This window comes from Protopterus annectens, chromosome 6.part0 (assembly GCF_019279795.1).
Source record: "Protopterus annectens isolate FY-2018-M chromosome 6.part0, PAN1.0, whole genome shotgun sequence".
NCBI lineage: Eukaryota > Metazoa > Chordata > Ceratodontiformes > Protopteridae > Protopterus > Protopterus annectens.
In genome coordinates, this window is record NC_056737.1 from 24,398,392 (window position 1) to 24,425,613 (window position 27,222).

General features: G+C 40.8%; 1 protein-coding gene across 5 annotated transcripts in view; it reads right to left on the reverse strand.

Moving 5' to 3' along the window:
* Positions 1-27,222, reverse strand: part of HECTD1 (HECT domain E3 ubiquitin protein ligase 1) — a 4,301,832-nt gene that overhangs the window by 670,217 nt on the left and 3,604,393 nt on the right. For all 5 annotated transcript variants that reach the window (XM_044073821.1, XM_044073824.1, XM_044073822.1 and 2 more), the window contains one exon: positions 3,809-3,936. In XM_044073821.1, coding sequence (XP_043929756.1) covers positions 3,809-3,936 — 128 coding nt within the window. The remainder of the gene's footprint in view (positions 1-3,808; positions 3,937-27,222) is intronic.

Genomic DNA, 27,222 nt, shown 5'->3' on the forward strand with positions numbered 1-27,222 from the left:
TACTGCTAAAGTTGAAGACGTATATACTTTCTTCCCCCATCTATCCAAAGCTCTGGAATCTCTGTCAGAGGGTACTGGATTTTTTGCAATGGAAGCCTTAACCCCTTTTGGACCCTGGGAAATAGTTTCTGGATCAGCAGAAGGGTTTTTGTAAAGAAACTTGTGAGAGTCAGGGACTCTATAATACCTATCTGGCTTGGCTGGGGCAGGGGGCAAAGAGTCAGGAGATCGGCTGGATTCAGAGAACACATCATCCACAATATCTAGCACAGGCGGAATAGCCAGGGGCCTGTGCTGAGGCAATAAGAGGAAATCCCTGAGCCTTTTCTTGGATTCTGAGTAATCCTGACTTTCCCAATGGAAATGCTCCCTCATGGTATGTAAAGTTTCCCCAAAGGAATAATCCTCAGGAGGGGAGACTGAAGGGATAGATTCTTCAGCATCAGAGTCCTCATAGGGGGGTAGAGAGTATCCCTGGTCTGAAAAGGAATCAGAGGAAATGGAAACCTGATCAGAGGAGTCATAGTCTGTATCCTGCCTAAGCCTTTTCTCAGGAGGGGGATGGGAACCCCTGATTAGAGCAATGAGGTCTTCGGCCATTTTAAGCATCTGTTTCTTAGGCATGGAGGACTGTCCAGAAGAATGTTGTACTTGTTTCTTTGTCTTTAATGGCACCTTTGTCTTGGCTGTTGTTTTAATGGTAAGCTGTGAAGGTCTGAAAACACCCTCAGAAGCCAATGCCTGCTCAGCGGCTCCGGATCCATCTGAGGGATTAGTTTCCGTACGCCCAATACCTTGAGTTTCCAGAGGCCTAGCTGTCTCCACGTGGGAGTCGGAAGCAGCCTGTTGCTCTGAGGTAGCGGGTGTCAGGGGCTGCATAAGTGCCTCACTGAGAACTGCAAACCGGCGACTGGCCTAGAAGAGGTTTTGTCATCGGTTTTGGACCTTGGATGCCTGTCTTTATCCTTGTCTCTGCGTTTTTTCAGTATTGAGGTCATCGGCTGATCTGACGGCATAGTATAATTGAACCTTCAACCAAAGTAGTGTAAAGCAAAATCAAAACACCTTTTTATCGTGCGTTTGTTAAATCTAGCACAAAACCGACTAGTGACGTCGTGATCAGGGCCTAGGCATGGAATACAGTAAGAGTGGAAGTCCTTATGAGGTATTTGCTTCCCACAAGAAACACAATTATTAACTTTTTCTGACATCGGTCTGAGGCAAGAAAAAAGTGGTACTTAGCTTTATTGAAGACTTCAGATCTGAAATTCGACTTCGAAAATCTCATGAGTCGGCAGACCAGCATTTGCGAACTGCTTCTGCTTCGGGCACCGCGCGGCAAGAAAGACTGAAGAAAATGGCGTCGGCTGCATCTTATATACCCCTGGCGCACTGAAACCAACGCCGAACCAAGACTTTGGACCTCGGGCCGACTACGGGACTGCCTGACGGCAGGATAACCCAAGTGTGATGACTGCAGCAGTGTAACACGATGAACATCTAGTGTGTGTGTGTGTGAGAAAGAAATGAAGTTATACTAAAGGTGAAATATACAATAAAATTTCACTTGCCGGTGAGAGAAAACTGCTGATGCATCTTGCGACAAGAGAGGCAAACAAGATCTGAGGTAACGTGGAGAGGGGTATTGTGACTAAAGTCTTGGCTTGAGAGTTTTTGCTTGACGCAAGCTATGTAACGAACAAGCCAGTTCTGAGGTTTGGAACAGAGTCCCAAAGGTAAAGCATAAATGAAGATTGACAACATCCGATACAATATTTTTAATATTTATTTATAATATAAATTGGTGATATAGAAGAAGACAGAAAAGTATGGTACAAGAATGTAATAAAACACTAGTATATAAAATCATGGGAAAATCTTACACATGAAAAAAATTAAAGCTATAAAAATAAGAAGCAAATGGTGTAATCAGAAAGTAGAATGTCAAGATTTTTGGCCAGTAAAATGAAATATACCACATAAAAAGAAAACTGAAAAAATGTTTACATTGTCAAAAACAACTACGAAACATGCATTGTTGAAATGTAAGAGAGTAAAAAAAGTTATGAGGAAAACTATACAAAGAAGATTCTTTCCGTGAATATAAAAGTAGACAAAATAAACATGGACATGATTAAATACGGATCATAAAAATAGAAGTAAAGAATATGTTAAAAGAATAGACAAACTGTTTTATGTTACATGGGTTATATGAAATGAAAGAATAAATGAAATGATGTTCAATGGTAAATGGATTTAAGCAACAAGATTAAGTAAAATCAGATGGTGGTTATGGAAAAGGAAGTGGTGGTTTAACGAGGATGAAAATTTAGTATGACTATAAAGGAAATTGTGAATGTGTGTGAAGAAATTTGTATATCGATGTATTTTTTACATTTCTAAAGATTTATTTATTTATTTTACATTTGTTGACCGGGCTAGTCTAACTGGATATATGTCCATTTTCAGGAGAGGCCCGGGGAGATAAGCTCCGAGGAAACAAACAAAATCACATATACAAAAATGAATGTATACAATGAACATTGCAGGTGCAGTGCAGAGAATAATCAAAGAGGTCATTCGTTCATAACGTAGTGCAAAATATACAGATACAATTAGTACAATACAAAATGTAGTTGCAATACATCATAAAGAAAAAGATGGCAGCTGAATTATACAATATATTAGTATACAAGTAGTCATAAAGAAAAAGTAGGAGCTGAAATTATACAATATATTAGTAAAAGTAGTCTCCTTAATGAGATTCTGAAGATGTAAGTAATAGTATAGAAGGACAAGGTAAGTTGTTAAGAAAAGGAACTTGATTACTGAGAAGAGGCGGGTAGGTTGAACCATTTGTAAATATTTTGTAAATAGAAGTTTCTGTATATAATGTACACCTACTCTTTTTGATAGGTACCATGGGATCTTTTACAACCCACTGAGTTATCACCAACTCAAGCAGATGGGGCCTCAGTTTAACTCATCAAGTGCAGAAGATTCCCAAGTGAAGTAATTACCTACAAACTACGGCTTTGGAACAATCCAACAGAATGATGATCCAACTGGCTAGCTCCAGATACTCACTGCATTTTAGAAAGAAAGATTTGCAGATGGTGTCATATGATATCTTTGTATACTGCTAACACCCTAACACTGGTAGGGAAGGGAGCCCAGTGAGCCTGCTGGGGGGAAGATGAAAGCTAAGCGATTTTAAAACTGAGCTCCAAACACTCACGGTATCTGGACTGGCTATTGGGCTTCTGAAGGAAGGATTCCCAAGAGTCAGTACTACAAAAGTGAATTACATAACACATCCACAGATATAAGAAATGAAGATCCCAATATCTACCCAATAGAAACAGTCTTCGCACATACATGGAGAGAGACATGTATCATTTGCAGCTTATTCGTATGTAAATATTTTACAACTAACCAGTCTACAGCAATGAATGTAATATAGGCATGGAGATGTACTTGACTTAGTTCACACAGTACTCTGTATATTGTGTAACATCTACAGAAATGCTTTGAAGGCGTGGCTTATGGCAGGCCGCTAAAACATTCTGCTATGAAAGTCCTGAGTGATCTGAATACTGACTTTCTCACGGAGTTGCTACTAAAGAAGGCATACTTTTCCAACTACAATTGGTAAAGCATTGAATTTAAGTATGACAAACTAGTACTGAAAGAAAAAAAATGAAAGTATGGTGCTTCATTTTAATTGTATTAGTATAAAGGCTTTGTTCCCTGAAAAACAAAAAACTAAATCTTAATTTTTTAACTTAAATGTCAGGAGTTGTCATACCTTGATGCTCCAAATGCTGTACATGTGAAAAAAAGTTGCCTGGTTTCAAATGGTATTAGGAAAGGACACTTGCTAGTTAACTGCTCACACCAATCTGGCAAAGCCCCACTTGCCAAAGCCAGCGGTTCCTAAAATGTCATAAAAAATTCATATTAAAATTGTTGTTCTAAAACAGTTCAAATCATGCATAAACATGCAAAGTCTATAAAAAAGTCCCTTTAAACAAGAAAACAATCGGCCTGACATACAATACTTCCAATATTTATTTGTAAAGCAAATCATGCCCATGCTTTGAATACTCCAGCAAGGTCACAGAAATTTACTTTGGACTTCAAGAAAAAAAAAGTCTCAACACATGAGTATTATTAGATCTGTAAGGCTTGAGAACTCAGTTGTTTGGCTCCAATGCTCCTGTCCCCATAATGCACCGCTACACTAACAGGGTAGGTTCACAAGTGTGTACTACTCCAATGACCACGGGAGCCTTTTTAAGCCTAGCCATGCATCTTAAATCTCTGAGAAGTCTAGTAAGTTCTGGTACTCTTGATAAGTGTAAGCGGAGGCTTGGGAGATGAACCATTTACAGGCTGCATGTATCGATTAGAGACTTAGGGGTGCCAAACCAGGGATAAAATTCCTGTTCCCAATCCAATTATTCATGTTACACCTTCATTAGGTTAGGGAAGAATGCTGCTTTACATAGATGATGAGCCTGTTCCAGAGAAGGGGTGGTCTCTGGGATACACATCTGTCTCTCCAGCAGGTCCTATTTATATCACAGGCAAGGTTTAAGACTAAAATGGGTAATTCAGGCATAGTTTGCTTTGAGGATAGGCAGGAGGTCCAACAGGGTGGGGGTCTGACAATGCTCTCTCCCTTTTTTTTTTTTTTTTTTTAAGTAGGCATTGTTTATTAAAGTCAGCAGTGGTACATCACAGCATTTCACAATCTCCAATCAATCATTCAACACAATTATTATAAAAGAACATATCAATCTGTACATATTGGGACAAATATATTGGGTTTGCACAACAATAAATATACAATTGACATAACACTGCTTAATCTCCTAACATTTGTTCATTAGAGTTTTCTTACAAGCACATATCAAGTACCTATTAGTATGTACAATTTGGTTTGGGCAGTAATAGAAATCATAACTGATGACAGTTAACCTGAGTCTTAGAGCGAAGTACAATTAACTCAGCATCAATGGTTAAAACTTTTTCTATATGACTTACTCCCATCACTAGTTCTGGATGTATATGTAGACCAAGGTAACCATTTTAGCACAGTGGTGAGCTTAGATCTCGTTGAAACACGTTCAAGTTCTAGTTGCATCACTTCATGTAGTAAGTCAGTTAATTGAGATAAGCTTGGGCTTTCCTGCCCCCCCCCCCCCCCCACACACACACACACACACAAATGTGTTACACATTTCCTACCAATTTCTTGAGGAAAGTTAAAACAGCTGCTTGTGCCTTGGAAGAGAACTCTGCTCCTGCCAACCTATAAGTTAAAGTGAAGGAGTCATCTGTGTGTGTTCCCCAGCAATTCCTCCAGGACTGTTTGGAGCTCAGTTTTAAAATCACTTAGCTAAAGACATGCAAAATATATGTACCCAGTCTCTACTTTCCCCTTGTGAGCAATTCCAACAATCAGGGTTGGCATTGGGGAACATCCTACTTAAAATTGTTGGTAAGTTAGATTTTCTGACTGGCACATCTCCGAGTAAAAGACAAAGATAAGAAAAGTACAGTTGTGTACCTACCATAAATGTAGATGTTCGAGTGTAACCACTGTTGCAGTCATTACACTTGGGTTATCCGCCGGCAGGCTACCCGCAGTCGGCCCGAGTTCCAAAGTCTTGGTCCAGCGTCGGCTGCTGTCGCCTATTCCCTGACGTCAGTGCGCCAGGGGTATAAAAGATGCAACCAATGCCATTTTCTTCAGTTTTTTTTGCCCCAGATGTCAGGTACCCCCAGATAGGAAGGCTGGAAAAATACAATTATGGCAAAAAGCATGCATGTACTAATATAAACATTTCCTTCATCTACAAGCAAATACACCACATAGGTTGTATAGTGTTGAGAAGTACAGAGAAGTCCCAGCAAAGTAAAGGGGGATGGTGGGTGGGTAACCTGGACTGCAACAGTGAATACACTCGAACATCTACATTTATGGTAGGTACACAACTGTACTATGTCCATCATGTTTCACTGTTGCAGTCATTACACTTGAGTTGAATCCCAAAGCTGAAGTTGGGCGGCTGGGTCTAGATTGGATTTGGAGAGGCTACCAGGCCCTGCAGGACTGCAGTGGCAAAGCCTGCTCTGGATTTAGAGTAGAGAGGCAAGTGTTAGTGCTTGGTGAAAGTATGCACTGAGCTCCAGGTTGCAGCTTCTAAAAAGTCTTTGGTTGGTACTCCTCAGAGAAAGGCTGCTGAAGTGGCTGTTGCTCTGGTGGAATGTGGCCTAATGACCTTAGGCACTGATTTGCCATGTTGTGCATAACAGAAGCGGATGCAGTGTCCTGTCCACTTTGAAATTGTCTGCTTTGTGATAGGCTTTCCTTGTGATCCTGCCGCATAGGCTACAAACAGTTGCTCAGTTTTTCTGAAAGCTTTTGTTTTGTCCAAGTAGAATCGTAGCTGTCTGTGTATATCCAAAGCGTGCAGAAGTCTCTCCCCTTTATTCTGGGGATTTGGGTAGAAAGTTGGTAAATTAATGGTTTGGTTCAGGGCCACATTGGAAACGACTTTTGGCATGAATGTTGGGTTTGTCCTGAGAGAAACCCTGTCATGGTGAAAAATTATGAAAGGTTACACAGCCATTAATGCCTGTAACTCTGATACTCTTCTTGCTGAAGTTATTGCTAGGAGCAGAGCAGTTTTCCATAATAAGAATTTTATATCAGTTGTGCTGGCTGGTTCAAACGGAGGCAGTGTGAGTTTTCTAAAACAAAATTGAGATCCCAAGTTGGTACTGGTGCTCTCCTTGGGGGTCTTGTGTTTTTTGTCCCTCTGAGGTACTGTCTTAGTAGAGGATGTGAAAAAATAGGAGGTTCCGTATTGTAATGAGCTGAAATGGCAGAGGCATGGATTTTAACTGATGATAAAGATAGGCCTTTGTCCAGCATCTCAGTTAGGTATTGTAAAATCTGAGGTATATTTGGAACAAGTGGGTCGAGCCCTTGTGCCTGGTTCCAAGCACAGAATCACTTCAATTTTTCTGCATAAGATTTCCTAGTGCTGGGTCTCCTGGCTTCTAAAATGACATCCATAACAGCTTTAGAGAGAGGTGCAGTCAGAGTGGCTACATTATCTGCCATGCTGCCAGATTTAAGGTTCTGAGTTGACTGTGCAGAATCTGATTGTTTTGTTGAGTCAGAAGATGAGGAATTTGAGTTAAAGGCCATGCGGGGCCCTGAGACAAGCTCTTTAGGATTGGGTACCAGTGCTGGCGTGGCCAGTCTGGGGCAATCAGGATCATTTTTGGCCTTTCTTGTCTGACTTTTTAGGAGCACTTTGGTAAGAAGAGGCATTGGTGGGAAGGCATAGACTGTCAGAGCTTTCCAGCTGAATGATAGAGCATCCACTTTCCATGCTTGAGAGTGATAAGTTCTTGTGCGGAATTTCTGTAGTTGGAAATTGTGAGGGGAGGCAAAAAGATTTAAGTCTGGGCGTCCCCATTTCCTTGTTATAATGCTGAACACCTGTGGATTTAGTTTCCATTCATGAGGGTCCATGAGATTTCTGCTTAGTTCGTCTGCCAGTGTGTTTTTTGTTCCTGGCAGGAATTGTGCCTGCAGATGTACCTGATAGGTTAGTGCTGTGTTCCACAAGGTCATGGCTTGCCTGCACAGGGGGTAGGAATGTGTGCCCCCTTGCTTGTTTATGTACCACATAACTGTGGTATTGTCCGTCTTTATTAGTAGTTGTCCTGGATGTAGTAGGTCCTTGAAAGCTGTCAGGGCATTCTGTACTGCTAGCATCTCTTTCTGATTGATGTGAAGATGCATTTGTTCCTTGGGCCACATGCCCTGAATACATTTCCCTGCCATATGTGCCCCTCGATGCATCCATTGTTATTGTCTGCCTGGCTGTGGGTAAGGTAAAAGGCTGTCCCTCGTTGTGGTGACAGGCCAGGGACCACCATCGAAACTCCTGTTGTAGGCAAGGAAAAAGAAGTTATGTTGTTACCATAACGTTCCATGCGAGTTGTTCATCTCGCCTTTTTGTTCTTATACGCCAATCCCTCGGCTCCGAATCGGCCGCTTTTCAAGCTCAAACTCTCAGAGAAGCTCGAGACCTAGTGTATATCCCATGATGCTCTACCGTGAATCCCCAGATCTAGTATGCTGCAACCAAGACAGCCTACAGACAGAATAAGACTATGTAGTCTACCTACTTAGGTAACTATAAAAATAGAAGTAAACAAGAAGAGTAGGAATGTATAAAACAGACTGACAACTGAACCAATCCTCCAAGGCAACCATCTCACTCGACTGGAGGGGGAAGGTGGGCGGGAATGTAAGAACAAAAAGGTGAGATGAACAACTCACATGGAACGTTATGATAAGGACATAACTTCTTTATGTGAAGTTGTTCTATCTCGCCGTTTTGTTCTTACATGTGGGTAGCGTCCCAAGCACCCTAATCCTGGGTAGCTCACGGGAGAACATTCCTGAGCACAGTGGAACCAAACGTAGCCCTGTCCGTGGAGGTCCTATCCACTTTGTAATGAGTGATAAACGTGTGAGGTTTTGACCACGTGGCAGCTGCACAGATGGTATATAAAGGCAAGCGAGCTGCATGAGCCAATGATGTAGAAACAGCTCATGTAGAATGGGCTTTGATGTTAGTTTCTAATGGTTGATTAGTGGAAGCATAAATGAATCTGATGCAGTCAGCGCCACTTGGACAGTGTGGTTTTTGACACTGTGAAACCTTTCTTATTCTCTGCATAAGAGACGAAGAGCTGATCTGATTGTCTGAAATCCTTCGTTCTATCCAGGTAGAACCTCAGTTGTCTATGTACATCAAGCTTGTGTAACATATATTCAAGTTTGTTGGTATGGTGTTTGAAGAAGGTTGGGAGCTCAATGGACTGGTTTAAGTTATTTTCTGAAGAGATCTTGGGAAGAAAGGTAGGATTAGTCCTGAGGGATACCCTATCAGGGTGAAAAATCAAGTATGGGGGTTTGGAGGACAAGGCTTGAAGTTCGGAGACCCTACATGCAGATGTAATGGCTACCAGAAATAAAGTTTTCCAAGACAAAAATTTTAAATGACAAGATGAAGCAGGTTCAAAAGGGGCGAGCATCAGTTGGGATAAAACCAGATTCAAATTCCAGGGGTAGAGAAGATGCCTAATAGGTGGCCTGAGACGGTGGGTTCCTTTTAAGAATGCTTTACATAGTCTATGCAACGTGATGTTAGAGCCGTTAAAGCCTACATGGAAGTTTGAGATAGCAGCCAATTGAACTCTAATGGTGGCAGCTGCCGCGCCATCATGGAACAAGGAAGACAAGAACTCTAAGATGGTATGAACAGGTGCTACATAAGGGTCAGTGTCATGTTGAGAAGCCCAGTGAACAAATCGTTTCCATTTGCTATTATATAGTTTCGTGGCGGATAGTTTATGAGAGGAAACTATAATATGTTAGACCGCAGAAGACAAATCCTGTGACCTGGCTAATGTGGGAATCGGAGCAGCCAAGCTGTCAGTTTTAGGAAAGTGAGGGAGGGATGGAGAACTCCTGACGAATGAGTCAGAAGATCCGGCACTGGGTCCAGGATCCATGGTTCTTCCACTTGATACTTCCGCAGGAAGGGAAACCAAATCTGTCGAGGCCAAGACAGGGCTATCAAAGTCACAGTCCTTCCCAGACTTTTGGCTTTCTGCATAAATTTGGGAATTAGAGGTATTGGCGGAAAGGCATATAGGAGGCCCAGGGGCCAATCATGTACGAGAGCGTCCCTGGGTTCGTTCACCAGTGGGGGATAAAGGGCAAAGTTGCTGCTGCATTTGGCATTCATCGGAGATGCAAATAGGTCGCAGCAAGGCTGGCCCCATCTGCGGAAAATGTTTTCCGCCACCTGTTTGAAACAGCATGTCTCTGCTTAGTTTGTCCGCTATCACGTTGGATGACCCCGGGATGTGCGTTGCTATCAGAAAGTATCTGGTGGATACAGCCCATTGCCAAATACTTAGGGCCTCCCGGCATAAAGGGTACGATCTGGTTCCCCCTTGTTTGTTGAAGTACCAGACAACCGACATGTTGTCCGTCTGGATAGCAATTGTGCCTGGAGGAAGAGAGTCATGAAAGTGTTGCAACGCTAGGAACACCGCTCTCAGCTCTAGGACATTTATATGCAAGTATGTTTCCATGATTGACCAAGTGCCTAGGACAGTCTTTCACTGAAATAGCCCCCCCCCCACCCTAGCAGGGAAGCATCCGTGGTCACTGTGGCTGAGGGTTGGGGAAGAACGAAGGGACGTCCGATTATCACTTGGTCGCTGTTCAACCACCAACTGAGATCCTTCTTGCAAAGATTGGTTAACCGGATCTCGTGTGACATAGGCAGTTGTTGTTAAGACCATTGTGCGAAGAGTAACAACTGGAGTATTCGCATGTGCATGCAGCCTAACGGAACTGCTATCAATGTGGCTGCCATCGTGCCTAAAAGCTGTAGATTCTGGGACACTGGAGCTTTGTTGTGGGCTAAGAGACTGGATAATTGATTTTTTAGAGTTACGATTCTTGATTGGGGCAACCTGATCCATGCATTGACGGTGTCCAGTTCTGCCCCTATAAATGTAATATGCTGCGAGGACGATAACGCAGATTTTTCGAAGTTTAGGGTTATGCCCAACTGGGAACAAAGGTCTATGGTGTAGTCTCTTGCTTGGATTAGTTGATGCCTGGAGGTGGTGGTGAGGAGCCAGTTGTTCAGATATGGAAACACCCGGAATCCCAACCATCTCAGGTGAGCCGTGACCACTGCCATACATTTGGTGAACACCCTGGGGTCTGTGGTGAGACCAAAGGGCAGGGCTCTGAATTGGTAATGACTGAACCCCAGCCGGAAACGCAGGTGATCTCCGGATGATCTGTCCATTTTGATGTGCTAGTAAGCATCCTTGAGATCTATATAGCACATCCAATCACCCGTTGCTAAGAACAGGAGAATCGACTGCAGCGTGACCATCCAGAACTTTTCCTTCTTGACGAAAGTGTTGAGTTTGCTGAGGTCTAGTATGGGCCTCCAGGTCCCCTGTTTTCTTTGGAACTAAAAAGAACCTTGAGTAAGTTCCGGATCCTATTTGGTCCACTGGGACTGGCTGGATGACTTTTGTCTAGCAGGTTTTGGATTTCTATGGCCGCTAGTTTTCTCAGACTGGGTGGAACGTCTGGGATACTTGTACCTATGGGTGGGGGTTTTGTAAAGGGAATGTAATAATCTCTGGTAATGACGCTTTTTACCCAAGAATCCATTGTAATGTTTAGCCAGGTGTTTGGGTATAAAGCCAAGTGACCCCCGACTGCCTCCGACCCCCGACTGCCTCCAGAGTAGGACAGCCAGGCTTCCTTTCAGGAACGCTGATGGGGCTTACCAGAGAACTGATCCCTGTCGCCCTAGTTCTGCGGACCGCCTCTGCCATTTGGACGGCATCTTCCATTTTTGCCCCCTCCTCTGCCTCTAGAGGGGGTATCATTTGGTATGTTTTGGAAAGCTCCTTGAGGTTTTCGGAACCACATTTTTCCACTTCGCTTCCCTTTGGGGTACCGTCTAGTTGGAGTGGAAAAACGAACTCCTACAGCAGAGTCTTCCCTTCTTGTTCACACCTAGTAAGTGTCTCCTTAACTTTGGGTCCGAACAAGGCGGGCCCGTCGAATGGGGTATTGACAAAGGAAGACTTAAAGGCTTCCACAAAGGAGCAAAGGTGCATCCCGGACAGTCTCCGAAGAGCTATCGCTGAGCCTGCCACCCTACTCGATCCATTGGCAACATAGGAAATGAGTCGCATGGATGAGTTTACTATTGAATTAAGGGTGTTGAGTTGTGCAGTCACCTTTTCAGAGACTGCATCAGCTGCGTTACCCTGGAGGGTATCTCCCAGCTCTTTTATGAGATCTCGTTGAAGGCGGGTAAAATGTGTCAGGTAGTTGAGCGACCTCATGGAAAATGCCGCAGAACTAAATATGCGTTTCCTATAACTGTCCATCGTCCTAGAATCCCTATTAGGAGGATGGACAGCAAAAGAGGTTTCCGACATCTCTTTCTTGGTGGCCGCCGCCACCACCATGGCATCAACTGGGACTCCCTTTGTAAGAAAAGCCTTGTCAGTGGGGGAAGTAATAAATTTGTTGGGCCTCCGAGGGACCGGTTCCACTGAGTCAGGGGACTCCCACGCCCTTCGAGCAACCAGCTCCATCAGTTCATCGAAGGGCGGAGTAACCCAGGAGGTGGATGGTTGAGATCCAAAGGCCTTCAGGAGAACCGACTCGTCCTCAGAAGGGGCAAGGGACTGCCAATCACCCCTCTGCCTTAAGATTTTCAATATGTCTGCGAATGAGACATCCTCTGACGGGGATCGTGGGGACCCTTACGATTCCTCCAAGTCTGTATCCGATGTCAGGGGATTCCTGTGGGGAATCCAAGTGCCTCCTCTTGCACAATCTCTTTCTAGGTACTTCATTGGTGGGAGCATCCGGTGAAGTCCCTAGAGAGGAGGAGCCACCCAATGGGGATACCTGAGGCCCTGGATCTCGACGCTTTGTGGGGATCTGCGAGGAAGAGGTAGAACGAGGCCCCTTAGGGGGAGGGGAGGACAGATCCGAGGAGGTAGTGGTCTTGGTGGCCATGACCTTCCTCATGGCATCGAAGGCACCAGAATCCCAGTCCGAGAAGTCAGTCAGCTCCGAAGAGACCGGCAGCTCTCCCTGGACCGAGACCCTCCATTGCAATCCAGAGGACAGAGCCGAGGCCACCTGCGCCGAAGCCCTGAGTGGAAGAGTCGGAACCGAAGTATCGGTTCAACTCTCCACCCCGGAGCCAGCGAGGGACTGTCAGCCCTGAGATTTCTCGGTCAGGACCGACAAGATCAAGGTCGATGGAGCCAAGGGAGGTGGATCAAACCTCGGCTCCAAGGGTTCTACCAATATTGGTTCCGTCTGCCCTGGCTCCAAATGCTCGATTGGCTTCGAAGGAGGAGGTAGAGAAGCCATGGTAGGGATATCAGGCTTCGAAGCCGAATGGCTCGAAGCAGATAGCATTTTGGCTAGGGCCGGGTTCTCTAAGAGCCTCTTAACCACTCGGTCCAGATCCACATCGGAAAACCTCTGAATGCGTCGAGGGATGTGTCGAAGGAGCTGAAGATGGAACCGATTGAAGAATTTGAGACTGAGGAGTCTCCAATATCGGTTCCACAACTGGGCCCCCGAGGTAAGGACTCGATACACGGCTCCAAGGACTTTGAGCCGATGCACGGACCATACCTGAGGAGCTCGGAGCCGAAGACTTGGGCTCAGAGGATTCTTTGGAAGACTTCGACCCCTTCAAAGCCTTGGAAGAGGTGTCAGCCTTATCTAAAGTAGCCTGAAAATCAGGCTTCAAGAGTCCTCTGTCTACCAGTTTCCTTCGCCTTTCCAGGAGAACCCTGGCGCTAAAGGAATGGCAGATAGAGCACACCTCTTGTAGGTGTACAGAGCCCAAACAGTACACGCAGGTGTAGTGGTTGTCTGTAACAGATATTTGTTGACCGCACTCACACCTTTTAAATCCTGATTTCTATTTTTCTGACATCTTTTAACTCTAACACTAAGTAACACAAACAAGTTCTAAGATGTATGTAAAAAAAAATATATATATATATATCTAAACACAGTACTAAATCACACTACATATATTTATAAGGTCTATCTAATAAAACTGTTTACTATTTACCAGACTACCACACTATATATATGTAAGAAACATGACACACACTAGCTGACAGAGCTCTGTCATGCCCAATAAAGAAGGCCTAAGCCCTGAAAAAGAACTACTTAGAAGTCCTAGCAATTAAGCTAAACTAGAATCCTAACACTATGATACTATCACACTGAGATATATAATACTCAAAAAATTAGAAGAGAAATACTAATAATAATAGAAAATTTAAGTCACTGGCCCGAGCTAACTCCGACGAGCTGTTGATCCGTTGCAGCGGCAAACTAGATCTGGGGATTCACAGTAGAGCATCATGGGATATACACTAGGTCTCAAGCTTCTCAGAGTCTGAGCTTGAAAAGCGGCTGATTCAGAGCCAAGGGATCGACTCTGACCTACGTGTAAGAACAAAACGGTGAGATAGAACAACTTCACATTTAAAGTTATGATGGTCTCCAGGCTGTGACAATGTTGAGTCCAAACACTTTTTAGAGGATATTGTAGTTTCCTCATATGCAGTCTTGCATACGGAATTAGTAGAATGCAGGACACCATGAAGCCCAGGGCCTGCAGAATTTTTCTTGCAGGGAGCTGGGTCTTTGTTGCCATCAGTTGAAAGTATTGAGTCAGTTGGCTTTGTTTGTCTGGCGTGAGATAAGCCATCTGGGCAGTTGTACTTAAGCTTGCACCCAGGAATATTATCTCTTGAGAGGGCACTAGTTTTGATTTAATTTCATTTACTGTGTACCCTAGGCAAATTAGTAATCTTTTTACAAATGCCAGATGCTTTAGTAGACTGTCCTTGCTCTCTGCTTGAATAAGGCAGTCGTCCAAGTAGGGATATATTTGAATTCCTTTTTGTCTGCAAATGCAATTACTGGTGCCAGGCATTTTGTGAAGACCCTGGGCGCAGTAGATAAGCCAAAGGGCAGTGCAGAGAATTGGTAATGCATTGAGCCACCTATGAATCTGAGGTATCTTCTGCAAGTTTGTCTGACTGGGACATGCAGGTATGCCTCCTTGAGGTCCAAAGTAACTAGCCAAGCCTTCTTGCCCAGCATGGGTAGAAGCAGCTGTAGTGTTAACATTTTGAATTTTGGAACATCCAGGAAAGTATTTAGGATTGACAGGTCCAGTATTGGTCTCCAGGCTTTGTCCTTTCTGGGTACTAAGAAAAGTCTTGAGTAAAATCCTTGCCCCTGTTCTTGCTGTGGTACTCTATGAATAGCTCCCATGTCCATGAGAGCAGCAATTTGTTTTTGTGCCTCTGCCCATTGGTTCTGTGAAAGGTCTGGCATACCTCTTGATTTTGGAAGCATGTGAAAGTGGAAACTGTAACCTTGTGAAACAATATTCAATACCCATTTGTCCTGGGTGATTATGTGCCAATTTTTTGAGAAAAGTGCTAGCTTTCCCCCTAGGGATGCTGCCAAAAGTTAAGTGCTTGGCATTTGCAGAGGGAAGTCATTGGGACTTTTCCTATAAGGTTGTGATTTGTCTTCCCCTCCTTTGGGGGATGAAGCACCCAATTGTTTAGGTCTGTAGGAGCCTTGGGGCTGAGATCTGCCTCTTGGGCGTCTGCATCTGCCTCTTTGTGGTCTGTCTGACACTGGAAAGGACCAATTTTTTGAAGGCCAGTTTCTGCTAAACCTGGGTGGTTGAACCTGTAAGAAATCCTTTACTGTCTGCATTGATTTTGCTTTATCATCCATTTTCTTTAACACCTCTTCTGCCTTAACACCAAACAAAGTATCATGCTGTAGTGGAGCATCCAATACTTTAACTTTAACATGGTCAGGTAAACTTTGTTCTTTCAACCAAGCATGCCTTCGAATAACAGAGCCTGTAACTGCAGCTCTACAAGAAGCTTCTAATGAATCAAAACCACCTTGTAAAGTATGCTCTCCCACTTGTTCAGCTGCATGCAATAAATCCTGCATTTCCTTACTGTCAGGACTTTGAGATTGAAACCATTTTCTGCTTTAACAATGACATGAGATACTGTTGATATTTAAGCATGTGAAACTGGCAATTTAAAGCCCTTACAGCTAAAGTAGCAGAACTGTAAACTTTTTCCCCCATCTGTCCAGAGCTCTGGAATCTCTATCCGAGGGAACAGGATTTTTAGCAGTGGAAGCCTTAACCCCTTTAGGACCCTAAGAAATTGTTTCTGGATCTGCAGCAGGGTTTTTGTAAAGAAATTTATGAGAGTCAGGGACCCTGTAGTTCCTGTCTGGCTTGACTGGTGCAGGGGGTAAAGAATCAGGAGTCAGACTGGATTCAGAAAAAACATAATCAACAATATCAAGCATAGGGGGAATAGCCAGGGGTCTGTGCTGGGGCAATAAAAGAAAGTCTCTGAGCCTTTTCTTGGATTCTGAATAATCCTGGCTCTCCCAATGGAAATGCTCCCTCATGGTATGCAAGGTTTCCCCAAAAGAATAATCCTCAGGCGGAGAGGCTGAAGGTATAGACTCTTCTGCATCAGAGTCCTCATACGGAGGGAGAGAGTATCCCTGGTCAGAAGAGGAATCAGAGGAAATAGAAACCTGGTCAGAGGAATCATAGTCAGTGTCTTGCCTAGGCCTTTTGTCAGGAGGGGGGGTGGGTACCCCTGATTAAAGTAAGTAAGGTCTTTGGCCATTTTAAGCATCTGTTTCTTTGGCAGGGATGACTGTTCAGCAGAATGCTGTACTTGTTTCTTTGTCTTTAGTTGTGTTTTTAACTTTGCCTTCCTTAGCTGCTGTAGTGGGCTTAATTGTAAGCTGTGAAGGTCTGAAAATACCCTCAGAAGCCGATGCCTGCTCAGTGGCTACGGACCCATCTGAGGGAATAGTTTCCATAGGCCCAGTACCTTGAGTTTCCACAGGCCTCGGTGTCTCCACGTGGCTGTCGGATAGGGCCTGTGGCTCTGAGGTAGCGGGTGTCACGGGCTGCGAAAGCACCTCACTGAAAACCGGCGAACTGGGGACTGGCCTAGAAGAGGCTTCGTCGTCGGTTTTGGACCTCGGATGCCTGTCCTTTTCTTTGTCTTTGCGTTTTTTATAAATTCCGGTCATCGGTTGTTCCGACGGCATTATGTAATTAAACCTTCGGCCAAAATAATGTAAAGCAAAATCAAACCGACGTTTAATACTGCGTTTGTTGAATCTAGCACAAAACCGACAACTAGTAATGTCGTGGTCAGGGCCTAGGCAAGGAATACAGTAGGAATACAGTAAGAGTGAAAGTCCTTATGAGGTATATGCTTCCCACAAGAAATACAATTATTAACTGTTACTGACATCGCTCTGGAGCAAGAAAAAGTTTCCCCAATGTGGTACTTGGCTTTATTGAAGACTTCGGTTCTGAAACTCAAATTCGAAATTCTCAGGAGTCGGCCGACCGGCACTTGTGAACTGCTTTTGCTTTGGGCACCGCGTGGCAAGAAAGACTGAAGAAAATGACGTCGGTTGCATCTTTTATACCCCTGGCGCACTAACGTCAGGGAAGAAGCGACAGCAACCGACGCTGGACCAAGACTTTGGAACTCGGGACGACTGAGGGTAGCCTGCCGACGGATAACCCAAGAGTAATGACTGCAACAGTGAAACACGATGAACATCCTAGTCTCTGAGGAATACATACTGAAAGTAATCTTTACCATCCATTCTTATTCTTTAAGGTTAGTTTTTGTTTTATGTTCAAAGTTTTAACACACATTGATACAAGATGTCTCCTATGGTTAAGTTCCATTTCTGAATTCTTTCACTAAGATGATTAAATCGAGCTCTACTAACTGTAAGCGCACTGACCAATTTAATGTTTTTAATTTTGAAATTAGTCTCAAATACTTAAGTTGTGAACCCTGAGGGGAAATGGGTCTCTAATATCCTGCCAGGTTAGCACTCACCTTTTCTGTTACCCAATACCAATGTTTTAGAGGCATCCCTACATGCACCCCCTCCTCCAAGGCATTACAGATCTGCCTAAAGAAAGTAACATGGATTGTAGGCAAAATATATATAATTAATATCTGAGAATGCCAGTTTTCCTCTCGCCCTTCCTTTGTTAGCTGAAACCAATATTTTACAGGTGTCCCGACATGTGCCCCCTCTTCCAAAGCATTACAGATCTGCCTAAAGAGCATAACATGCCGTATAGGCTAAAATACATCCTTAACATTCGAGAATGGGGAAGATCTAAAACTTTTTACTATCTCCTTTCTAATATCTAACAAATTTGAAGGAAGGTTTTGTATATGCTCACCAGTCAAAAACAATCTGAACCAGTCAGCGCGCCGTGGACATGGAACCCTCTCTAGAATCATATCTTTCCATTAATACGGAAAATGAACCATTTGAAGTTTACATAGAAAGGTGCATCCCACAGCTAGTCAATAATACTCTAGCTTAGGGACTGAATACCTCCCAGTGGATGAGTACTTTCCTAACCTGTCGAAGGAGACACTGGGATGTTGATTTTCCCAAATTATTTTTTTTCTTGTCTTTTTTTCTTAGTAGTTGGAATATCCTAGGCCCAGGAGGGCAACCTAGTACTTGACAGTTATATCATTACAATAATATTAACCAGTTCAGTGTCTGCATCTTACATACAAGATCCAATGGTATCCCATTACAGTTTGTTAAATGTCCCTGTATTTTCCCCTTCATAGCCTCGTGGGTTGTGTCTGCTGTGCCTTGAAGAGTCAGTCATATGAGCAAATATTTTAATTTACTTGGGGTACCTAGGAAAATGGAAATCACTGAACAAAATTGTTTCCAGAAATCACATTCACTACCTTATCAGCTAATAGGCCAAATGTTTGCAATACATCGAAATCAGGGGAAGATCTCTACGTGGGTAAGACAATGACAACAAGACATCACTGGCAGAGAGAGTGTTTCAGTTCCAAGCTGCCCCACTGAAATCCATCAATAGTTCAGTCCCTGATCACTTGCGCAGATGGTTCCCGATACAAGCTAAACAATAAGGGAGACAGTGGACTGCCCTGTCTAGTGCTTCTGTACAGCTGGAACAGAGGAGACAAGCCTGTCATTACCTCAACTTCAGCAGAAGCACCATTATACAGTGATTATAGGAGCCTCTCAAACTGAACTGGGAAACCAAATACATAAAAAGTTTGCAACAGCAAGAGTGTTTTTTGAGATTCACTAGCATTCTTCAGCATTAGTAATGTCTTATTATCAGATGTATTCCTATCTGTTATGAAACCACACTGGTTCTGGTGAATCAACACAGGTTTATATTGGGTCACTCGCTTGGCCATAATTGACAAAAACTTTGTAATCATGGTTAAGAACCAAAATGGGTCAGTAAGACATAAGGGAGGGTTGGGTTTTTGCCTTATTTTAAAAGCACAGTAACTACGGCTTGTTTCCTTGAATCTAGTGGGGCAACCTCTAGTAAAATTCATTTCATTAACTCTATCCAGACCTCCTCTAATTTCTTGCCCAATAGTTTCCATATCTCAAATGGTATACCTTCTTCTCCCAGGGACTTACCTCCTGGATGTGAATTAATTGCTAAAAGCATCTTGTGTCTTGTTATCTTAGAGCACATAAGATGCGGCTGCTCATGGTTAATCTTAGTATAATTCTGTAGTTCTCTAAAGTGGAGTTCTTTGTCCTGGCCTAGCGCATATAAATCTTTGTAATAATTCTGTATTATCCTTCTTATTTCAGTTTGTGTTGCTCGCCAGCTCCCATCCTCCATGTCTCTCACCTTGCTAATCACAGTTCCACACTCTGCAGTCCAAGTCTCACCCCAAACAATGCAAAGCTTCAGTGTTACTAGCAAAATGAAAATTATGTAATGACTGCCCCCTAACCATCAGTTTTTGTTCTATTTGCCCTTGTATTTGTCTTCTCAAGTCATTAATTTTCTTTTTTTTCCTTTTGTTAAAGAGGTTGGCAATTCCTGTACAGATATTAATTATTTTAACACTTTGCTATATTTAAGATAATCTTCTGTTTTCTTATCCCTAAAATATTTTTGAAAAAAGTACTTTGCCTGCTTCTTAAGTCTGTCCCATCAGTTGACATTCCTACAAGAAACCTCTCAGATGGCAGACTACCTCACAACTAAAACTGTTATCATCTAACATATATGTGGGGAAGTTCTGAAAACACTTCTAAATGCATTAAAGCATGGTCCAAGAAAGTCCTATGTTCTATATAAACTGACTAACAAATGTTGCTTCTTCTCCTTAACTGTCTGATCTGTCCTTGACCACTGTTGGTATAGTCCTGAAAAAGAAAATAAGCATGGCATTGGTAGATCCAGGGTTACAATATTGTCAGGAATCCACTAGAGCCAGTTGTTTAAAAACGTAAGTATTTATCTTGAGGTGTTAAACGTGTTTCTTTGGGGCCACCTGATACAACGGTTGATGAGCATGCTATATTTCAGTCACCCATGATCAATATAATAGCTTCTGCAAAGGCCATAATGGTAGACAAAACTACCTTCACCTCACCTACTGTTACTCCTGGTGGTAAATACAATGAAACCAATGTAAGCAGTTATGTCTCTTTATTGTCTTTAATGGCTAAAACCCACCTATGCCATCAGTAATTTGTTATTCAATAGCAAAGTTAAATTTTCTAGAGAGTAAGAGAACTCCCCCCCTTCTTCTTCCAGGGTAGGCTGCCTGTTCACCGATCACAACCCGACCCCTTCTGAAGTTTCAAATGCTCTGCTTCACCTAGATGAGTTTCCTGTAGAACCAACACCTCAAGATTATATTTCTTAATTAAGGTAAAAAGTCTCTACCTTTTAATAGGGTTCCTCAGTCCATTTACATTCTAAGAAAGGAGAGAGCAACCCAAGTCACCTATCTGAGTTGCCATTAAACATTATGGTTATCCCTCTCCTCAAGTGAATGAACTTTTCTCTCATCAAAAAACCCACTAAGTCGGCTTTGTGTTAGAGAAAAAGCTTATGCCATCAGCTTCAATATAAGTAGTCGACAATCACACAAAACACTTAAAAAGATCTGCAGTCTGTAAATGTTCATATGTACTGTAACAAATAAAAACTGTTAACATATGACCAAATGTACATTTACAGAGCTTCCAAGGAGGGAGCATAGTCTCCGCTCTTTCAAAGATCCTAACATGTCTCTGCATCTCAAACCATGGGAGCAACATAATGTGATACACAGCATAGTTTAGTATTTAATGTAACAATTTTAACCACTGTAGGAATTAATACAGTTTTTGAAATTTCCCTTGGTAGGTACCCCCCCCCCCCCCACCATAACACCATCCACTCAATAATAAATGCAAAGATGGAGGCAAACATTGAACCCCCCCCCCCCCAAACGATGTAGATATCCTTCAGGATAGTCTAGATCAGACGGATGATTGGTGCCAGAACCATGGCCTAAAACCAAATGCAAACAAAATCCATCAACATACTCTTTGGGAAGTCAAATAGTCCTGAAAACTACATAATCAATGGCAGAGTAGACTCAGAAGTGAGATATCTAGGTATACCGACAGATAATAGCCTAAACTTTGACTGCTGTGTGTCCACATGGTAAGGAAATCCTTTTATGTGGCACAACTTGTAAGAAAAGGTATGGCATCCAGTTCCAAGGAAATTATAGTCCTGCTGTATTCAGCCCTCATTAGACCAATAATCGAGTACAATGCGTAATTTGACATATACTTGACTAGGCAATTACAGCAGCTGGAGTGACCACAAGAGGTTCCTCACAAAGAAAATACAAGGTGCAAACTACATGAACTATATAGACAGACTAAAAGCTCTATCCCTTTTATTCTGTCTCCTACCGACTATTAAGGGGTGACCTATTCCTGACCTTCAAGGCACTCACAAATCCAGCCCTGACAAAGCTGCTACAGATTTGCAAGTCAAACAGAACAAGGGTCATTGGATCTAGGGATACAAACTTAGCAACTCAAAAAAGACATGCAGGAGAGATAGAGATGCATCTCAGAGACTGACTTTTCTTTGGAACATACTTCCTATTCGCATTAAGCAGAGTCCTTCTCTGGCCCTCTTCAAATGCAGTTTGAATCAGTGGTTGGGGAATTGCAAATTCACACCTGGGGAAGTGCCTATGTCCCTTAGGGATAGAGGCAATCTGTAAGACACTCAATGCACAAGCACAAATCCATGCCATTCACTTGCTTCTATGGGCCATACATTGAGTAAATTGGGTTATATCAGGCCATATATTGGGTAAAATCAGGTTATATTGGCTAGGCTTACAAGGGCCTTGACTCCATTAGCCTAGTAATCTCCTATGAACCTATAAAGTCACAAAGTCCCCTTAAAAACTATTTTTTTTTAGCACTGAAGTCCAAGTATTTTAAGTTTCAAGTCTTCCTGTTGTGGCAGGATTGGTTAAAGAAACTGCCCTTGCGCTTAGAACAGCTTAATGTTTAAATAATGGAAAAATATATTTTTTTCCTCTAGTATGGTGCGTATTTCTCTCTCGCCAGTTTCCAATATATTTTACTCCTGGGCGTCTACCACCGACTCAGTCTGATTTGATGTGCATGTTAACTCCTTTCTCATGTCTGCTGTGTCTAACTGTTTTCATCATGCCTGGAAACATTATTTTTAGTGTAGTAGGTTATAAAAGTTTGCTCCTGATGTTTAATGATCTGCATAACTTCATAAATGGTACAAAACTAGTTCTCAGTCTTCTAGTGGGAAGTGAATAGTCCTGCTCAGCAATAACCCTTCTTTTGTCCAGTAAAGTTTATTACCAAGTTTCCACAACACTGAGGATTTTTTTCCATTAGCATGAATGTCTGATTTTATTATAATATAGCAAGGTGTCCCTGGATCATCCTGTCATGGTTTTCCAAGGCAAACAATGGGCCCTCTCAATTAAAATGTTAGATATAGGGAATCCAGTCCAATTAAGAGATCATTTCATGGACAAATTCTGGGCAGTTCCACCCCTCGAGCTGTTCAGGAACTCCAACCAAATGAATATTCTTTCTATGGGCCTCATCTTAAAATTCTACAAGTCTTTCCTCCATATAATCATGTCTTGCTTCCACATGGGCTCTCAGCTCTGTCTCCTCTTCTCCTAACTGCTGGAGGGCATAAGGCTGGGCATTATGGGTGGATATCTCCTGAATGTTTAATTCATTGTTTTCAATACATGTTTGTAGTGCATTCTTCAGGTCTCTTATCTCACTCAAAACAACAGCTAGAGATACCAAGGATTCAGCTTTGTTCAGACCTGCTGCATTATTCGAGTTCTGGTATTCAGCAATCAATACAGCCAAGACCTCTGAAGTCATGGTCAAGATCTGACTTTAAGTTACTTGCCTTCTTATTATATTTTCACCTCTTTTCCATCATAAACATAGCCAAGAGGTCACTGCACAACCACCAGTTTAGTTTGAGAGCTCTACATTGGCCAGTGCTGGGGAATGGGTTTTGCATCTTCAAAGAGTGACCTGGCAGTGCTGCTGTTCAAAGAGTCAACCATACCGGAAGTCCTGATTGAAAATGCCTTCTATGCCAGACATAGATCTCCCCTTAACAACCTGTAAGGGACAGAATATAGGAATAGGGATTTGAGGTGGCCAGCATAGGACATTTTATTTGTATCCTGTAGTCTTATAGTGAGGAACTTCTAGGGACATTATACCTCTCACACTCTTAGCACATGAAATCTGGACAAAGCCTAAAATAATTGTGTTGGGGGGGGGGGGCGACAAAGACCTAAAAATAGGGACAGATTTTAAATATTGCTCTTATAAATTTAAGAGTTGCTAGAGCAACAAGATTTATGTTAGCATGCATTTTCTGAAGGATATGAATGTAGATCAGAATGTGTGTATGTACCTTTAAGAAGCATTTCCAGATGTAACACATGCATATAAATACTGAGCACCTGCAGGCAGCAGTGCCCTTTTGAGAGAACAGCCAGAGTGTTAACATGCATGAATGTGGTAGTCTGTTTATAGGTTTAAGTTACAAAGCCTCATTTCTTTTTTTTTTGCTCAAATAATTTTTATTTCGTTTATGAAGAAAAACAGTAATTTAAATTACAATTCAACAATAATGAGTAGTATAATAACATTATTTACAATATTTACAAGTGGCCCAATAAGAAAAGAAAAAAGAAAAACGGCCATTCAGTAGATGAAAAGAGAAAAAACTATTTTCACAATCCAACAAAATTCTGTCTCTTTGATCTCATATGGTAGAGACTGTATCCATTTGTGTCGTTTCAATAAGTGAAAGTATTTTGTTCCAAGGGTTATTTGTCCAGCTTCTGGGAAAAATTCTTTGTTCCTTGACTTTTATCTCCTTCTGTGCAGTCTCTTTTAGTAAAGACAAAAAGTATTCAAAGCAGGGAAATGTAGTGGATTTCCATTTCCTTGTGATACACTTTCTATCTACAGCCAAAATAGTCCACAAAACATATTGATCTTTTTTATTCATTGTTACTATTTCATTAACATTCAGAAAAATTAGAGACTTTGTCAAGACAAATGAATCAGTAAAAATGACTTGGAGAAATTTACCAATTTCATATATTTTTTGATGCAGTCATAAAAAATATGTAACCAATCTGCGTCACAACTTAAAGAACATCTCCAACAAATAACATTTTGTGTAGAATTGAATTTAGCTATTTTGCTGGGAGTGTAGAAAGCTCTATGCAGAAATTTCCAAGTAAAAATTCTCCAGGTTTGAACATTAGATGTTAGTTTGATGGAATATAATAAGTTATTTTTAGAATCATTTGAAAGATTTGTTGATAAACCTTTGGTTACAAAATTCCAAAAGTTCTGGTCAGTTTTAATCTTATAGACTATTAGAATTTTATATAATTTAAAAATTTAATTTGACCAGTTATAATTGATATAGATCAATTCATATACATAATTTATAAATTGTGGTTTAGATTTAAAGGATGAATCATTAATATTTCTGCATAGATCTTCAGAGTAAAGTAAAATATTTTGGAGATTCATCCAATCTACATTTATTATATCAAATTCATTTATAACTTAATGACTACTTAATACTTTGTGGTTGTTTATACATTGGAGCCAGCATATAAAGTTTTTAGATTCCCAATTAATGTGTGCTTTCATGAATTTTATTTGTAATTTTTTTGAGAGATTAAATGGAATTAGCAATTCAAACCATAGTTTTATGTCAACATTGGAGTTTATGAAAGACCAAAATAAGTTGTAGATATAATTTAAGTAATTTAGACTGGTGGGTTCTGAAGTATTATTTTGAAAATTAACACATGTGCCAAAGCATATTCTTGGGATTATTCAGTGGTAATTTTTTTGTTAATTTGTTTTCATTTAAGAAAATAACCATATGCAAATTTTTCCAGGCAGAGAAGAAGTTTGGATGTATCCAGTTCAAAACTATTTTAAAGATGGAGGCTTTGATGTATGTCTCTAGATCTGGAAAGTAAATTCCTCCTATTTTCCATGGCCTAATATGATGAAAAAAGCAATTCTATTCTTTTTTGGAAACCAAAGAAAATTTAAAAGTATTTTATTTATTTCTTTTAGAATTTTTTTATTTGGAATTATGGGTATAGCTTGGACTATATAATTTTTTTTGGAAGTAATATAATTTTTATTACATGTAGTCTATCATCGAATTTTCAATTTAATTTATTCCAATATTCTGTATGAGGTCTTATAGAGTTTAAAATTTTATTACAATTTAGTCAGGGTAGTGTTAATTTTATCAGATATAATAATTCCTAAATATTCTAAAGAAGAGACTCTTTCACCAAGTATATGACATTTGCTCAAGTGAAAGTCCCCCTTTCTGTTTAGTAGGATATGCTTTGACTTAGACTTATTAAAACAAAGACCAGAATTGAGAAAAAAAATTCCCAATTGTATTTCTAACTCCTGTACGGATTCTTCATTTGCAGATAAAATGAGTAATATATCATTAGCGAATAACAATCTTAGAATTAAATTGATTATATATATTTAATCCCTTAATTTTTGAATCTCTACATATTATCGCAAATAGTTCTACTGATAGGACAAACAGAATGGGAGATATAGGGCAATCTTGTTTAGTACCCTTAGTTATTTTGAGGGCTTCTGATTTGAACGGACCCAACTTTACATAGTCCAAATTATCTTTGTATATATTCTTTATCAAATTAATAAAATTTAAAGGAAACTCAAAAAGTACTAAGATTTTAAATAAATAATTCCAATTCACTGAATCAAAAGCTTTTTCTATATCCAATGTTATTATGAGAGCTTCTAGATTATCCCTATTCAATATATCAATAAGAGTTATAATTGTTTGTATATTGTCATAAGTATGCCTACTATAAATGAAACCTGCTTGGTCTTCATATATGACATGAGTCAAGGATTTTTTAATTCTATTAACTAAAATTGACAAATATTTTATAATCATTGTTGAGTAAGGAAATCGGTCTATATGAACTACAGAGAGAAATATCCTTGTTCTCTTTTTTTATTGGAGTAATTAATGAATACCTCCAAGATGGTGGGATTATGTTTTGAACTTGTACTTTGTTTAGAGTATTATGAAGTAAGGAAATTGCTGAATTTGGAAATATCTTGTATAGTTCCATTTTTATACCATCTATTCCTGGGGATTTATTATTTTTACTCTCTGTAATTTTGTCAGTTATTTCTTTGAGAGAGATTTGTTTTTCAATATCATTTTAATTTTCAGATATTTTATTTACTATGGTAATGTTTGTTTCTAATCCTACAAAGTTAGATTTGTTTTTATTATTCCCATAATGGTTAGCATAATGAAATTTAAAAGCTTCTAGAATATCAGTTATATCTGATACTTTTTTATTGCCTTTCCCTTCATGGACTATATCTGTAATATTATTTTCCATATTTTGCCTTTTTATTCTCATTGCTCAGTTGTGTACGTGTTTTGGAGATACTGAGTGTAAACTAAGTTTTAATTTCTCCAGTGCCAAATTCGTCTTATGAGTTAAGATTTCATTGTATTTTTTATTTAATCCCTCAATTTCTTTTTTTTTGTTTCCTGAGGACTTCTTACATCAGAGATGTTTGTATTAATTTCTATTATTTGTTTTTGGATATTATGCAATTCTGATTCCCATTCTTGTGTTTTATTTTTGAACTAGGATATAATTTTACCGTATAAAAAGGCCTTTAAGGTATCCCATAATATTACATTATTTGTATCATCTGTGTGATTTATTTCTAAAAAAATATTGGATTTGTGACACTAACCATGGCTTAAACTGTTTTAATTTAGTGATGTAAGCTAGTATTCTTTAAGTGAAATTTAGTCTTTTAAAATCTATTTGAAATTTCAGGATTAGAGAGTTAGGATCTGAGAGGGGACATGGAATAATTGAACATTTTATTATTTTCCTATTTAAATATGGGGATATACATATTTTATCTATTCTTGTTTGAGTGTTGAATCCATAGTCACGATGCGAGTATAATAATGAGTT